General features: G+C 33.2%; 1 protein-coding gene across 2 annotated transcripts; it reads left to right on the top strand.

Moving 5' to 3' along the window:
* The first annotated feature begins 2,933 nt into the window (after positions 1-2,933).
* LOC119580998 (general transcription factor IIH subunit 4-like) lies at positions 2,934-14,931 on the top strand. Of its 2 annotated transcripts, none has more exons than XM_037929259.1 (8): positions 2,934-3,097; positions 3,471-3,623; positions 4,011-4,199; positions 5,536-5,719; positions 8,778-8,924; positions 12,169-12,290; positions 12,486-12,645; positions 14,716-14,931. In XM_037929259.1, the coding sequence occupies exons 1-8, from the start codon at positions 2,949-2,951 to the stop codon at positions 14,929-14,931; spliced, it is 1,320 nt and encodes a 439-aa protein (XP_037785187.1). In that variant the 5' UTR covers positions 2,934-2,948. The 2 variants fall into 2 exon arrangements, with proteins under 2 accessions (XP_037785187.1, XP_037785186.1); XM_037929258.1 differs by having other exon boundaries at positions 5,533-5,719.
* Positions 14,932-15,186: the final 255 nt, after the last annotated feature.

Below are 15,186 nucleotides of genomic sequence, written 5' to 3'. Positions count from 1 at the left end.
AAGAGGAAATCAAAACCTGTCATAAAAGTAAAGACTACACTTGTTTGAATGTTGAAGGAAACTGTAATTGCAACTTATAAAGAAAAGGGAAATCAAGTCGTTTTAAAAAAAATGTATACTTATTTTGGGTGATTCTTTAGAATTTGGATGTACTCCACATCAATTATGTTTTTCAACAATATAGGGGTAAGTTTTTAGTTTCAAACAGCCATCCGATCTTGCAATTATTTCCTACTTTTAAAGATTGACACTGTAATATGTGTACATAAATTGCTTGTAATTCTCCATTGTAAATTATTTAAAAGGAATTATTGGTAATGTACATGTTACTGCACCCCTAGGAGATTAAGTTCCTATTACTCCAGCCACTCCTGGGGATCAGAAACTATACCAGTTTAGAAAGAGGAGTGTTGATTATCTTCACCTCGGTATACACATCACAGTAGAGCTGAAACTCTGGAGCACAAAGTGAACTTGGGCTGTGAGCAGTGTTTTCAATGATCTTTTGTCCTTTATTTGTAGTGTTGTTCACCTGATATAAAATAGATATTTTACACAAAACTTTGCCCTCAATGAAATATTTTTGTGTACTGGGTAACTTCACTGTGATTTCACTGTGGATCTCCACAAGATCTTGATCAGTCCCCATGGCCCAGGAACTGATAGAAGAACCTCCAGAATTGCAGGATTTTCTGTAATGCAAAGTTCTGTGGTAATGATCATTGATTGGTTATGGCTATCCTGCAGTCCACTTCAGAACCCTGTGTCTGTCCAGTGACTGCTCTTGGGTACTTTACCTGGACTGACTGAGGGAGGAGGAATGTGCTTAGGAGTGGGGGTGCTATAGAGATTTCTAATCTTTCCATAGCACTAGACAACCTGACAGACCTGAAAAAAAATGAATATAAAAGAAAATATTATAGAATCAATTTAGCTCTTGATTGCCTACAACTTTCTTTGTATTTCTGTCTGAAGGTGCATTAATACAATAGTCTTCCACCTTCAGTCAGAAGTATAGCTCATTCATGGACAGCAAACCAATGCAGCTGTAATTACTACCTTGACTGCTATTTTCCATTTAAAATATATAGGCTAATTCATGGATGAATTAGCACATAACTTTATGAATTCAAGTAATGAGAGTTATCTACCAGATTTAAAGCAGATGAGGAATAGAAGCTAAACAGTTTTGAAAAATGAGATTAACATCTTCATAGCCTATTGAAGATGTCCTTACACAAAAACTCATCATTGTCATGGACCCCAAAACAAAGAAGGAAATTATTTTATTAAGAGAAAAGCAAGATGAAAAACCATGAAATTAGTAGTTGGGAGAAAGCTCTCCTTTTCCTTAGGTTGAAGGAGACTGACTTTGTTGAAGACAGTTTAGTTTTTGTTCACCTTAGAAGATGTCAGACCTCAGAAAAGCAGGAAAGATTGTTAGTGCATTAAAATTAAGGTGATTAGGGTGTGGATAAATCAATGATTTATTTTTTCTGGACAGAAGAAAGATGTAGCCAGGTTCCCGGTTCAATTTTCTTTTAGTTTCAGTAAAATATGGAAAGAAAGTATTCCAAAATTAAAGAAATGGCATTTTACATATATATACCCATTGTGCATGAAACAGAGAAAAAATAAAAAGTAAATATATATGGAATTCTTTGAGATTTTATCTTTTTACTTTTTTTTTGCAGTGTCATAATACAGAGAATATGATTTTGTAAAAAAAAAAAAAAAATCATAAGAGAAATATAAAGGAAATGTGTGTCTAATTATAAATTTTGACAATAACAAAAGATTACTAAGTGCCTGAAAATTTAATAGTGCCCAGAAAGTTGTGCAGCTAGGGAAGAGGATGAAGACCAGAGAAAAGCATTTTTTGTTTTTAGTGTTATTGTTAATAATGGTTTATGGATATCTTGAAAATTGTCAAAGCATGACCTAAATATACGCAAAATTGTGTAAATTTAATTATTATTATAAGCAAATATTTTGTAGAATATCCTTTCAAAATAAAATACACTACCTGTTTTTAATACAAAATTTTCAAAATTACCAGAAAATTACCATCCACATATGCAGAAATATGTAGACTAAATATTTGTTACCAAATATTTATTTTTTAAATAAATGACCAAAACTGTAAAATAAACTGTTTCTGACTATACCCTAAAGACAATGAATTTCAGGAGGTAACTTTGGAAGTTTTTTTTCAAGGGCAAAACTTGTTTATAAGCCTTATAACTCATATTTTCATAATATTCCATTTTTTGTAACATTTTCTGAGGAACTTTTGGGCTTTGGTCCTCAGGAAAGGGAAAGCAGCCATTCTATCACAGTAATGAGTATAGAAAAGTAGAGCCAGGAACATTTGCTGCAATCTATCAATAATTTTACAGTATATCGTGCAGAACAATCAAGAGCATTGTTAATAATAGTTCCAATAATTATGAGCCAAAGTAGCATATCTTTCTCAAGGATTAGCTTTAACCTATTGGTTAAAGCTAATAAAAAATAAGACCTGTAATCATGGGAATGTTATCGAGAAATGGCACCAAGCTTCCAGAGGTTATATAGGCTTACCCCACGTTACTCGGATGCTGCATGGGTTTAGTAAATTTTTTGTTTTATATCCTTTGTCTAGGACTGCTCTATACCAGGAGAAATTCATAGTTTTATGAAAGTATACACTGGTATTGAAACCAAGTTTTGATATCTAAGAAGATTATAGTTTATTGTTTCTTAGACAACAAATGCTATTTCTTTCAATGCATTATGTTATTTAGAAGTGTATCAAAGAATGCTTTAGCAGTTTATGAATGATATTTTATTTTGTGATAAGGCTGGAGATACTGATTCAAAATGAACATGCAGCCTGATTTTCCTGTGTAAGTTGCAGAGAGGGGAATTCTATTCAGTGTTCCAGCTAATATTTCTATGTAAGGAACATGATTATTACTGAAAGTATTCATAAAGATGGATGTTTCAGGGAGCTCCCAGAATTATCACGGCATTTCATTATGCGCCTCCTGTTTGTGACAAAACCAATCTCCCAGATAGTCCTAGCAGCATGGATCCCTCATCAGGAACCAAGCAAGTAAGTACAAAGTTCTGTTGTTTGGGTGTTTTAAATATTGCCTTATAACTTTTTTGTGTGAATAGAGTTTCAGATATGGATATTGCTACTAATAGTTAAGAGGACATTGAAATAGCATGAAGCATGAGTTTGGCTGCATTGATGAGTGTGTTTAATTACTAAAACGCAGAATGGATATTTATGATGCTTGTTATATAACATTTATGCTGTCAAGGCAAGTTTTTAGGATGACATGAATACAAAACATAGATGATGATGAAATAAAATAAAAATTACCGTATGTCTTGTTGACCTGCTGTGGAAATTTCAGGCAGTTGTAATAAAAAAATATAAATTCTTGCAAAAGGGTTGATAAATACTGCTCTTCTTACAGAGACCTTGGAGACATAGCAGCAGAGCACAAGCAGAGCACCCAGATTCTGCTTGACATGTACATCTGGCAGGAGATGAAGGACCATCATGGCAATGCAGCTATTAAACTCAACAGTACTTTTAGAGAGAACTTGAAGATTGCTACTCTAGGAGGGTATTTTGTTTGGCAATTTTTTTAGCCCATTTTTATTGCATTTCTGCATTTACAAATATTGTAATATTCTATATACAAATAGTCTTTAGTGATTTGAAAGCATGTACCTATAAATGAGAATCAGGAAGTAGGTTCTTGTATGATATATATACACATTGATTTAGAAAATCTTTGTGTTAGATATTTGAGAGTAACTTGTAGACTTCCCTTTTAATTGGTAATTGCAGAGAAACATTTTAATGAACATAAAAAGAAACATTTGAGTATCTCTTCTTCAGTTTCTGCATTTTAGTTCTTTTCCTTTATATGTTTGCTTGGTATACCTATAACAAGAAGAACAAAACAGGAATAGTTCTCAAAGCAGTTGACATCCACCATTCTCATCAGAGGAAAACCATGGACCATGTCAGCTGCCTTAGATCCAGATCCACATCAAAGGGACTTGGAGTTTCTGGACAAATATGCTATGGATCGGTGGGAAAGCGTGCTGCAGTTCCTTGTCCAGCCAGGGAGAGGAGCGACAGTGATTTCCAGGGATGCAATGAGAACATTGCTCCATGCTGGTCTCATTGAAAGGTAAGGAGAATACTCTTTGGTGCTCAGTTCAGTAATGTTAGTTTTGCTAATCTCCTCACATGAGATCATTAATTTGTTATAATGCAATATGTATGCATTAAGGAAAGTGTTTCATTAACAATTTTGAAGTTTTAGTTTTATAGATTTATATTGTAGACCAGATCATGAATAACAAAATAATCCTATAACCTCAAAAGCCTAGTGTGACTAGGCCTAGTAATTTGGAGTGAATCTGACAACATAAAACCTACTGTAAGGATGTTCAGATTCCTGTATCTGTTTATTTTAGGAAGTGAAATACTGATGGAAAATAGTGTATAACTTAGTGTTTGACCACTTATGCAAGCTAGTAATGAGTAAATATGGTTTCCATGCCATATATATATGTATGTGGGGGGGGAGGGCATGGAAATCATATTTACCCATTACTAACTTGCATAAGTGGTCAAACACTAAATTATACACTACTTTCAATCAGTATTTCATTTCCTAACATAAACAAAATAATGACTATAAATTAAAGTATAAACTCATAAATAGAATATTATCAAAGAGGTATGATACATACTAATAAAAGAATAATAATTAAAATGATAACTATTAGAATAATAATAATAATGATAATGTTTGCATGCATATATATATATATATATATATATATATATATATATATATATATATATATTTATATATATTATATTTTAATATATATATATATCATATATAGTATATATATATATATAATATATTATATATATATATATATATATATATATATATATATATATACATATATAATATATATATCATAATATATAATATATATATATATAATATATATACAAATTATTATTTTTTATTCTAATGGTTACCATTTTGATTATTATTTTTAGATTGGTATGTATCATACCTCTTTGATAATATTCTATTTATGAGTTTATACTTTGATTTATATTGTCATTATTCATGTATTTCATTATTGCTTTATACTATTATGTTTCCTGGCAGTGTCTTACTGTTTTGTGTAAGTCTATATCATTTATTTTAGTAAAATATATTTTCATATTTTATTTCTCAGTTTATTTTATTCATTTCAAGCTGGACTATTTTGAGCTTTATCAGTTCAATGTGCTTGTGACACAGAAGGGAGAAATGCTTTCCTGTTGAGTTACACGATTGCAGAAAAACAACCTAGAACCTTTTTTCTTCTTGAAACAGAGGATTGCAAATTTTGCAAATCATGTTCCTATTACCTTCACCTCCAGTATCCATTACCAGGTGCCAAGTAAAACAGGTTATTAGCTCCTTTAACACGTTATCTTTTTGATCACAGCAGCGATGAGTCAGATTCGCCCAACATGCAGATCACAAGCTCTGGCTTCCAGTTCCTCCTGCTGGACACGGCATCTCAAGTGTGGTTTTTCATCCTCAAGTACCTGGAGACAGTCACAGAACGTGGACTCAGCCTTGTGGCTTGTTTGACTTTCCTCTTCAAGCTTTCCTTTTCTACACTTGGAAAGGTATATTTGCAAAGCTTGACACTGATTTTGATTATTTATTTGAGACAGATTTTGAAATTTAAGTTTTGACTTGTTTCTCGTCAGACTATAATTATGTTAACTTGATCTTGACGTACATTTACATATATTCTAGGTACTTTTTGCTGTTTATTTTCAACGGGGATGAATAGATTTATCATGTATGTAATACCTCTATCTTTTTTTCTTTTTTTTTTTACTTTGTCTTTATACTTAAAGTTGATGCTATCCTTGTTTGTGAAGGAAGGTTTTAAATACTTTTCATTGTTCCTGCATCATAAAGCTCTTGTTGTATGACTAATGCAGTGAGGATATACTTAGCCAAATGTCAAGCCTGCTTCCACCTTAAAAGTACATCTCTGTTTCAAAAATTTTCTTGACCACCAGTTGCACACAGCAGTCTTCCCTACCCCTGCCATTCCTCACCGTCCAAATGTCAGAATTCATTACATCATGCTGGCATCAACATGTGCTGACCATTGCTTTGTCCTGAGTATTTATAACATGATGAATATAAATGACCAAGACAGTGTTTCACGACATACTGGATGTTTTTACAGTCCCATATGTGTTGTCTAAAGTTGAAGTGTTGCAGGTAACATACAAGTATTATTCTTGTACAGTGACAGCTGTAGAAGTTTCTGGCTTATCTTCCCTAGAAAAATGATTTGGTCATTTTCTTCTCCCTATGGTCCTGTAGGCGAGTATGGTGAGTATGATTTGGCATACAGACCATCTTATTAGTAGTTGAGGCCTAAGGTGGATAATTTAACATGTCAATATTGACAGATACAAAAGTAGTACCCAATAATATGATGACCGGTAAGGTGTAGCTTCCTCTATAAATGGATAATGTTCCAAAATGAGAAAAAGAACCTGATATTAGAGGGTTTTAAGCTAGAACATGCAGGGATTAGTGGTGCTAAGTACCGGAAACTGTTCAGTGACTTAACATAATTTAAGGAAGTAAGAATTATTTACCATGTATACTCACAAATATCTAGTAGATGGCCTTATTTTATGACTGATGTCATAGATTAGAAGTGCTATATTTAAAGAAATATTAGCAGGTAAGAAATATTTTGTTTTGAATAGCAAGTTTTGAGGATTTATTGGTGTAAAGCTGGAAGGAGAATCTTCCAGCATTTGAGAATAATGAACAGTGAGATTTTCTTGGGAAAGTGTTCAACTGCATAAAATCATCCATTCTGGTAGATCTTACCAATTTAGTGGCTCCCCTGTTTATTTCGCAGACAGTAGCTTCTGTTAATGAGGGAAGGGCAAATAGGGTGGATAATTCCCGGAGATATAATTCAAACACATCAAGGGATGACACCCACATTGCGCTCAGAAGAAAAGTATCTCCTAGGCCAAACTGTTCTGAAGATCCTGTATCTTCCTCAGAAAATGAGTTGGACTATAAGACATATCAAAGAAAAAGGCCAAAAAGGGAAAAAGTTATGCATATAAGATTCAAACATCATACAAGTTCTAGTGAGGAATATTTGGACATAATTATTCCCGATCATGATACAGAAAATCCTGATTTTTTGTCAAATTGTTGAAGTAAATTCAGAATTAATTCCAGTCACCAGAATTAAAAAACAGAATTTTGAAGATATTTGGAACTGAGTAAAACCATTGTAGTACAATGTTTTAATCTACCAGCAGGAAAGGTGTTTACATTCCAACTGATTCATTTCTCTAAGATACAGAAAGCTGAAGGTTTGCATTAGACAAACATTAAAGAAATTATTATTATTATTATTATTATTATTATTATTATTATTATTATTATTATTATTATTATTATTTTTTTTCAGTTGAACATCATGATGAATTGAAATCAGATTTCTGCTTGTAGAATTGATTATAAAAATCCTAGAACATTACTGGTGATTGGTAAATTTGATTCTTGTGTCCCCAGAAAATGATAGAGTGGTGGAAAGAGAAAGCATCATTACCTGATGCTCCTTTTCCTAGTATTAAGACATTTTATAATTTTAAACTAGACTCAAAATGATCAAGATGGATATAGAAAGAAACTATTCAAATTTTTTATTGAACTGAAAGCATCCAGTAATAAAAGACAATGGTAGTTAAAGAACCTGTCAGTAGGTCTGTGTGATTTTACAAGTAGACACATAACATTATTGGCACTTAATTTTCAATCCTTTATGAATCTTGTAGTAAATAATTCTGAACTATTTATATTCCTGTGGATAGATCCAAGCAATAACAATGGTTGGACTTGTCTAGAATTATATGACGTGTAATAAAAGGTGCAGTTCTTAATTCAGTTCTTAGGGCAAATCAGGTCAAGCTGCACTTCATTATTAGCATTTATAAGGTTGTTTGATTTAATTGCAGTGCAAAATCAGGGACAATGGGCTGCAGTTGGTTCATCTGTGAATAGATATGCCATGCATATAGCAAATACTCCATGTGTTGCAATGACAGTACTTCCTTAAAGCATTAAGCTGAAGTAGATTAATTTATATGATTAATGCAAAAAAGTTTTTTGTAATAATTGAATAAAAAGTGAAGGGTATAAATTGTTTATTACAAATACTTTGTAAAGAACCTACTCCTTTATAGTAATATCTTTATTTTAGTGACAGCAGAAATACCCTTTTTACTTTTTGCTTTTAAGTTGGCTAAATATATCCTCACCATATTAGTTATAAAATAAGAGGTTTAAAGTATTGAAAACCCTATTGTATGATATGTAGTAAGGATATATTCCCTACCCTCTCTCTAAAAAGGTAGCATAAGAGTTACTTTTAATCATTAGAATTCTGACATTTGGCCAGTGTTGAAAGGGTTGGGGTAGGGGAGACCATGAAGGTGCACAGTTGTTATGCTCTATTGTTATGATGTTGGTATGATAAACCTTGGTGGTCTTAAGAAATTTTAACCCCAACATGTACTTTTAAGGTGCTAGCGAGCCTGGTATTTGGCTAAGTATATCCTCACTGCATGTCATAAAAATAGGCTTTTCAGTGCTTCATACCTCTTATTTCTTTTTCTCTTAATGCAGGATTACAGTATGGAAGGGATGAACAATGAGCTACTAACTTTTCTGCAGCACTTACGGGAATTTGGACTTGTATACTTACGAAAAAGAAGTTCTGGCAGATTTTACCCAACGAGATTAGCTCTTAATATTACAGCAGGTCAGAATAAGGTAAGATGTGGATGATTATCTAAGCTAAATGTGTTCCTCTTTGTGTTCGTCAGTCATTTAAGGGTTCCATATACTTTTTATTGAATAAAAAAAAAAAATGAGCTACAGCTTTGAAACACCCTTTTTCCTATCTGGTGGAGATATCTTTCTATTTATTTTCTTCTTTCTTTGAAGTTGCCCAGTAGTTTGAGCTTAATTAAAAGGGGTGCCAAAAGGACTTGAAAAAGTTATTATAGTTAGAAATATCCAACATCTGTTTTTGAAGAGAGCAGATGTATAATAACTTAACCTAGAAACTAGAGGGAACCTGGGAAGTTTGGAGTTGTTGTTTACATCTGTAAACATGGATATCTTGCATTCATATGAAAAGCATTCTGTTTCTCGTATTGTTCATAATTTTTTCAAGCTACTCTCATCAGTAGAAACACATTAGGATTTACAGAAATATGGCCTAGTTTAACCCATTCCCGATGGGTGGCATGTACGCACATGCCATGGCATGGCGGGACTATGTACATGCCATGGTGTATGTATGCACATGCCATGAGTTATTTTTTGTTACAATCACGGCAAAATATTATTTTTGTGCCGCTGAAAGGGTAATTAAGTCATTTTTAACGCTTCCTTATTTTTACTATGAAAAAAAAAAAGAAGAAGAGAAGAAGAAAAAGAAGAAGAAAAAGAAGAAGAAGAAGAAGAAGAAGAAGAAGAAGAAGAAGAAGAAGAAGCAACATACCGACGATTTCAACTCCATGATGCTTCACACTGCTTATTTTATTCAGACTATAGACTAAATAATGATCAACTATGGAGTCTATATAACAACAAAAATACCCTTCAGTCTCAATTTATCAGGAAGTATGGCAAGTAGAGACTTTAAAAAATAATGAAAAGTGAAAATACAACATATCTTCATAGTATTACGAAGAAACGGCATGGGATGCTGGTATTTGGCATGAGTGGTCGCGCATGCTAGGGTGACGATATAAGCCCCCGGCAGCGAGGCTTGGGCCACTATGAATACTACCCATGGAGAAATTTGTAAACTAAAGAAATGTAACCAGTATTTTGCTGTAGATCAACTCATTAACCCATTGCCGACGGGTGGCATGTACGCACATGCCATGGCATGGCGGGACCATCTGCCGGAGGCACGTACGCACATGCTATAGAGTATGTATGGACATGCCATGATTTTTTTTTTGTTACAATCACGGCAAAAGATTATTTTTTTGCCAGTGAAAGTGTGATTTAAGTCGGTTTTTTAACACTTTCTCATTTTTACCATGCAACAAAACCGACAATTTCAACTCCATGATGCCGCACACTGCTTATTTTATTCGGACTATAGACCAAATAATGATCAACTATGGAGTCTATATAACAACAAAAATACCCTTCAGTCTCGATTTATCAGGAAGTTTGGCAAGTAGAGGACTGTAAAAAATAATGAAAACTGAAAATACAACATATCTTCGTAGTATTACGAAGAAACGGCATGGGATGCTGGTATTTGGCATGAGTGGTCGCGCATGCTAGGGCGACGATATAGGCCCCCGGCAGCGAGGCCCCGGCCTCTATGAATGCTACCCGTCAGTTATGGGTTAAAATACAATAGCCATTTTTCAGAGATAGCACCCATAGAAAAATTTATGGGGTTAACTTTTTGAGATTAAACCCTCCATACACCAAGACTGGGCCTTAATCCATTGGATCTGGGTATATCATGAGCTGCATTAGGTGTGTGGCTTGTAGACTTGGCCCACAGGAACATTCAGGTGTGGTATCAAGACTCCTTGCCACCCTTTTGCAATGTTATTATCTCTTTTTCTGCATAAGCATTATTTTCCCAAAGTAGTTACTTGCCCATTGTTGTGCTCTTATCAGTATGTAATAGACTATTTTCCTTAAGCAGAGTTCATATTTCTCTGGGTGGTCTACAACTGTGTGTAATGACAAGAAAGTGACATTATGTTATTTGTATAATTTTTTGTATGTTTTCATATTTTTTTATTTATTGTAAAAAATGCTGTTCTGCTGGTCACAGTGGTTCTGGTCTAGGATCCTGAACAGGGAAATAGTGTCCTCTCTGGAACAAGTGTTCTTCCAGTCATGGCTCACAGATTGTATATTCCACTCTTGTTTGCTGATGGAAATAATGTAAGAGGTCCTTCCTAAATACCCATCAGTCTAAACTTTCCCCAAGACTTTATGCACTATGATGAGTTATGATGGCTTTGCAAGGCCCTGGCTTTGCCAAACTTAGTTTCTGAAGTTTCAAATGTACTCAAAACTTGTAGTTCTGGCTAAGCTGGCCACAGTCGTTTTGTTTTATAATTTTTTTTTTTTACCCACAGATGGGTTCACAAGTTCACAAGAGGTTAATTGCTACCCCTCATGACCTCACCTGTTTATCCCACTTAAAAAAAAAAAAAAAAAAAAAAAAAAAAAAAAAAAAAAAAAAAAAAAAAAAAATACTTTAATTACTATTGTTATTGACATTAATGCACTTATCTTTATTATTATTTACATTGTTATTTTAACGTTATAAACAGTAATATAAATAAGCCTGGTCTTCCTGTGAATTCATGGAACAGGGTTAATAGGTGAGGTCTTTACTCTTTGGTGACTAAATGCTTTTGGAGCCATTTATTTGTAAAAGTTGTTGATAGAACAAAAATTTAGTTCATATGGATGTCTGCCATCAGTGGTTTAAGATGCAACATGTGTTTAGCATGTACATAAACATTAGTTTGTTTAATAAGTTGTTGATTTTGATGGGATGACAAGAATGCAAACCATATTTACTTTTCATATTTGTTTATGTATTTTCTTTACTCATAGATGGCTCCACAAGTGCTTATTTCCTAGATGTCAATTACTAGTCCTACCTAGCTCACCTGTTTGCCCTCTTCCTTAGTTTTTTGAAAGATTCTTTTTTTTGGTCATTATTATTGTTCACATGATGATGATAATCATAATGCCAACTTAGATATTAGATATTAATAGCATTAGAAAATCAATATGTTTCCCAAAAACCCAAGGAAGAGGAAAGGCATTTTAGGACATGTAGCTTGCTAATTGGCTCCTTGGTGGCTGAGCATTTTTGGAACCATCTGTTTAGGCAAAAATTGCAAAAGAAACGACAGCTTCCCAGCACCATATGGCTACTGAAGAAACGGCTTAATTGTGTAGTTATTCTGTCAATGATATATCTTATTAATTTTTTCCCTTATATCCACAGGGCAACCTTGATGTTCCGAAACAAGGTGATCTTGTCATTGAAACAAATTACAGAATATATGCCTATACTACTTCAGAACTACAAATTGCACTTCTCTCCATATTTTCTGACATAGAGGGAAGGTAAATGTTATTTTTATTTTATATTGCAAAGAAAGAGAAAAATGTTAAATAATAATTAAAATAGGTGAAATGTTTTTCTCATTAAAGTGTAAGCAAAGTTATAAAACATATCATAAGAACATACCACACAAGTTAGGTACTACTTGTAGCTAGGTACTACTACAAGTTGGAAGTTGTAATATATCTGTTTTGCAGGTTTCCTAACATGGTCGTAGCTTGCATATCGAGAGGAAGTGTGAGAAGAGCTCTGTTGAAGGGTATCGGTGCTGAACAAATTATTCATTTCCTCAGACAGCATTGTCATCCCCAGATGTATAAACAAAATCCAGTTGTTCCACGTACAGTTTCAGATCAGGCAAGTGTGTGTGTGTGTGCGTGTGTGTGTGTGCGTGTGCACGCGTGTGTGTGTGTGTGTGTGTGTGTGTGCATGTGTGTCTGTGTGTGTATGTGCATACGTGCGTGCGTGCTTGCGTGCTTGTTTTATTTACTTTATTTTCATCTATTTCATTAATTGATTCTACAAATAATAGCTTCTTTTTGCAGGTTAGGTGATATGTATATTTTTTTATGCATTTGTTTTATTATTGTAATATGTAAATACATAGTTTATCTCTAGGTAGTCCTTAACTCAGTGCAATAATAATAACAATAAGTAACATTTGGTTTGTGTCATTCTTCAATTTTTTCACAATATTTAATTTTCATGGCGGGCAGGAACAGGATCCTGATGATGGAAATAGTGTCATCCTGGTCAAGCTGACAGATAGTACATTGCACACTTGTTTATCAATGGAAATAATGCAAAAGCCCCTTCCTAAATGCCCACAGACTCTAATCACCCTCCATGAGCTTTGTGCACTAGTGATGAGTCATTCCCATTATCCTGGCCTTCAGCCAAAATTCTCACGACAGCAAGTTCCCATCACCATGGCCCTCAGCCAAATTTTCCTATAATGGCATGTTCACATCGCCCACCCCTCAAGTCAGAGTTTCCCAAGACATAATGCTCTCACAACTATACTGCTTACAGCTTACAAATGTTAAAGGATAAATGATTCCTTGAAGGTTATCTTAGAAGTAATAGTAAAAAGGAAAATTAATAGATAAATGTATGATATAGTCGTCTGCTGCATATTATAATTTCCTTTCCCTTTGCGTATTATTTGTGCATTGATTACTGTTTTGATAGTTGGCTGAGAAGAAGAAAAAAATGCTATTTATATCTGTTTATTAGTTTATCCTTGTTCAGTAATGAAACATTCTGTAACTTATATAACTGAATCATATTTAATTTAGATGTAATTTTTTGCTGCATGTTTTTGAAAAGAAAACTGAAGATATTTCTCCCTCAAGACAAGCAAGTGTGCAAAAATGGCTCTTAAAACTTTCCTACCAAAAGGATCAACCCTTCTTTATATTTAAGAAATTGTATTACCACCCAGAACATGTGGTAAATTTGTCTGGTATAATTTTTCCTTTCTTTTCCATAACATTTATACATTGATAATCATTTAGGCTTAATTAGATTTGTATTTGATGGATAATAAAATAGGAGATTACAGAATTATAATATATATGGTTATGCAAATGTTTCTTTACTGAAGTAAGGGAAATGTGATTATAAATGAAACATTTTTTGGCTCCCTGGATGACCAAGCAATCATGTTTAAAAAAGGTAATCCCGCCATAATGGTTATGGAAAGGGAAAAAAAAAAAAATATAGACAACATGTATTTCTGACAGAAAATATAATTGAAACTGGCCAAATATATCTATTGTATTGTGAAGATATTCATTCTCATTCATACCTTTTATACATTATCATTTCCTTTTGAATAGTCATCTTTTCGCAAGTGTAATTGAGGGCATTAACATTCTATTAATTAATCAGGCACATAGAATGTCTGTTCTTTCATAGTTTTTCTTGTGCATTTCAATTTGCACTTCATTTCATATCAGAAATCAAAATGTGAGTGTCAGCTTTTGCGTAGACTTGTTCACATTGTGTGACAATGAGTTTTATACTCTTGCAGATGAATTCACTAATAGTGTTACCAGATAAAATCCAAATTTGATACTTTCAAGGTGGCCACAAATTTATTTGGCCAGCTATGCCATCAAAATCTGAATGGCAGACAGCTTATAATTAATATGTTGTAAAATTTTTTTTTTTTTGGAAATTCCTTTATTACAACAAAGGACATATACATCAGATTTGATGCAGCACTGGTTATAACAAATGTAGAAAAGGTATGAATGACAATGAATATCTTCATTCTCATTCATACCTTTTCATGTTATTCTGTCTTAGAACTTCATATAGATAATAGATAAAAATGAAAGAAAGGTAACTGCCCGTCTGTGATATAGAGGGGAAAAGGAATGTAAAAAGAATTATGATTTAATTGGCTTTTATTTTTTTCAGATTAAACTGTGGGAGATGGAAAGAGAGAGACTTGAATTTAGTGAAGGAGTATTGTACAAAGACTTCATGTCAGTTCATGATTATCTTTTGCTCTCAAATTATGCATCCAGCAAAGGTGTTTTGATATACTCAGATGAAAAACAGAGAACAGTGGTTGTGACAAAGAAAGGACATCCCGCAATAAAACAGTTTGGAAAGAAAAAACAGTCAAAATAAGTGGATACAGTTATTGTGGTAAATGTTGATATCTGTAAGAAACTATTTTTTTCTTTTTTTCTTTTCTTATATTTTGCAATGCCCTTTCTCCACTTGTTGGAGGTTAAACTAATATATGGAGTATTTCGTAACTTTTATATTGATTACTTTTTCCAGGTGAAGGGCATGATTTGATTGTTAATATAATTAATAATTAACAAGCCTTTCTTTAAGAATATGGAGGACCTCTGCTTCACTATAGGGAAATGGAGAATG

The sequence above is a fragment of the Penaeus monodon genome, chromosome 14, assembly GCF_015228065.2.
Source record: "Penaeus monodon isolate SGIC_2016 chromosome 14, NSTDA_Pmon_1, whole genome shotgun sequence".
Lineage (NCBI taxonomy): Eukaryota > Metazoa > Arthropoda > Malacostraca > Decapoda > Penaeidae > Penaeus > Penaeus monodon.
Note: the sequence above shows the minus strand (reverse complement) of the source record. Positions and strands in the feature narration are given on the sequence as shown.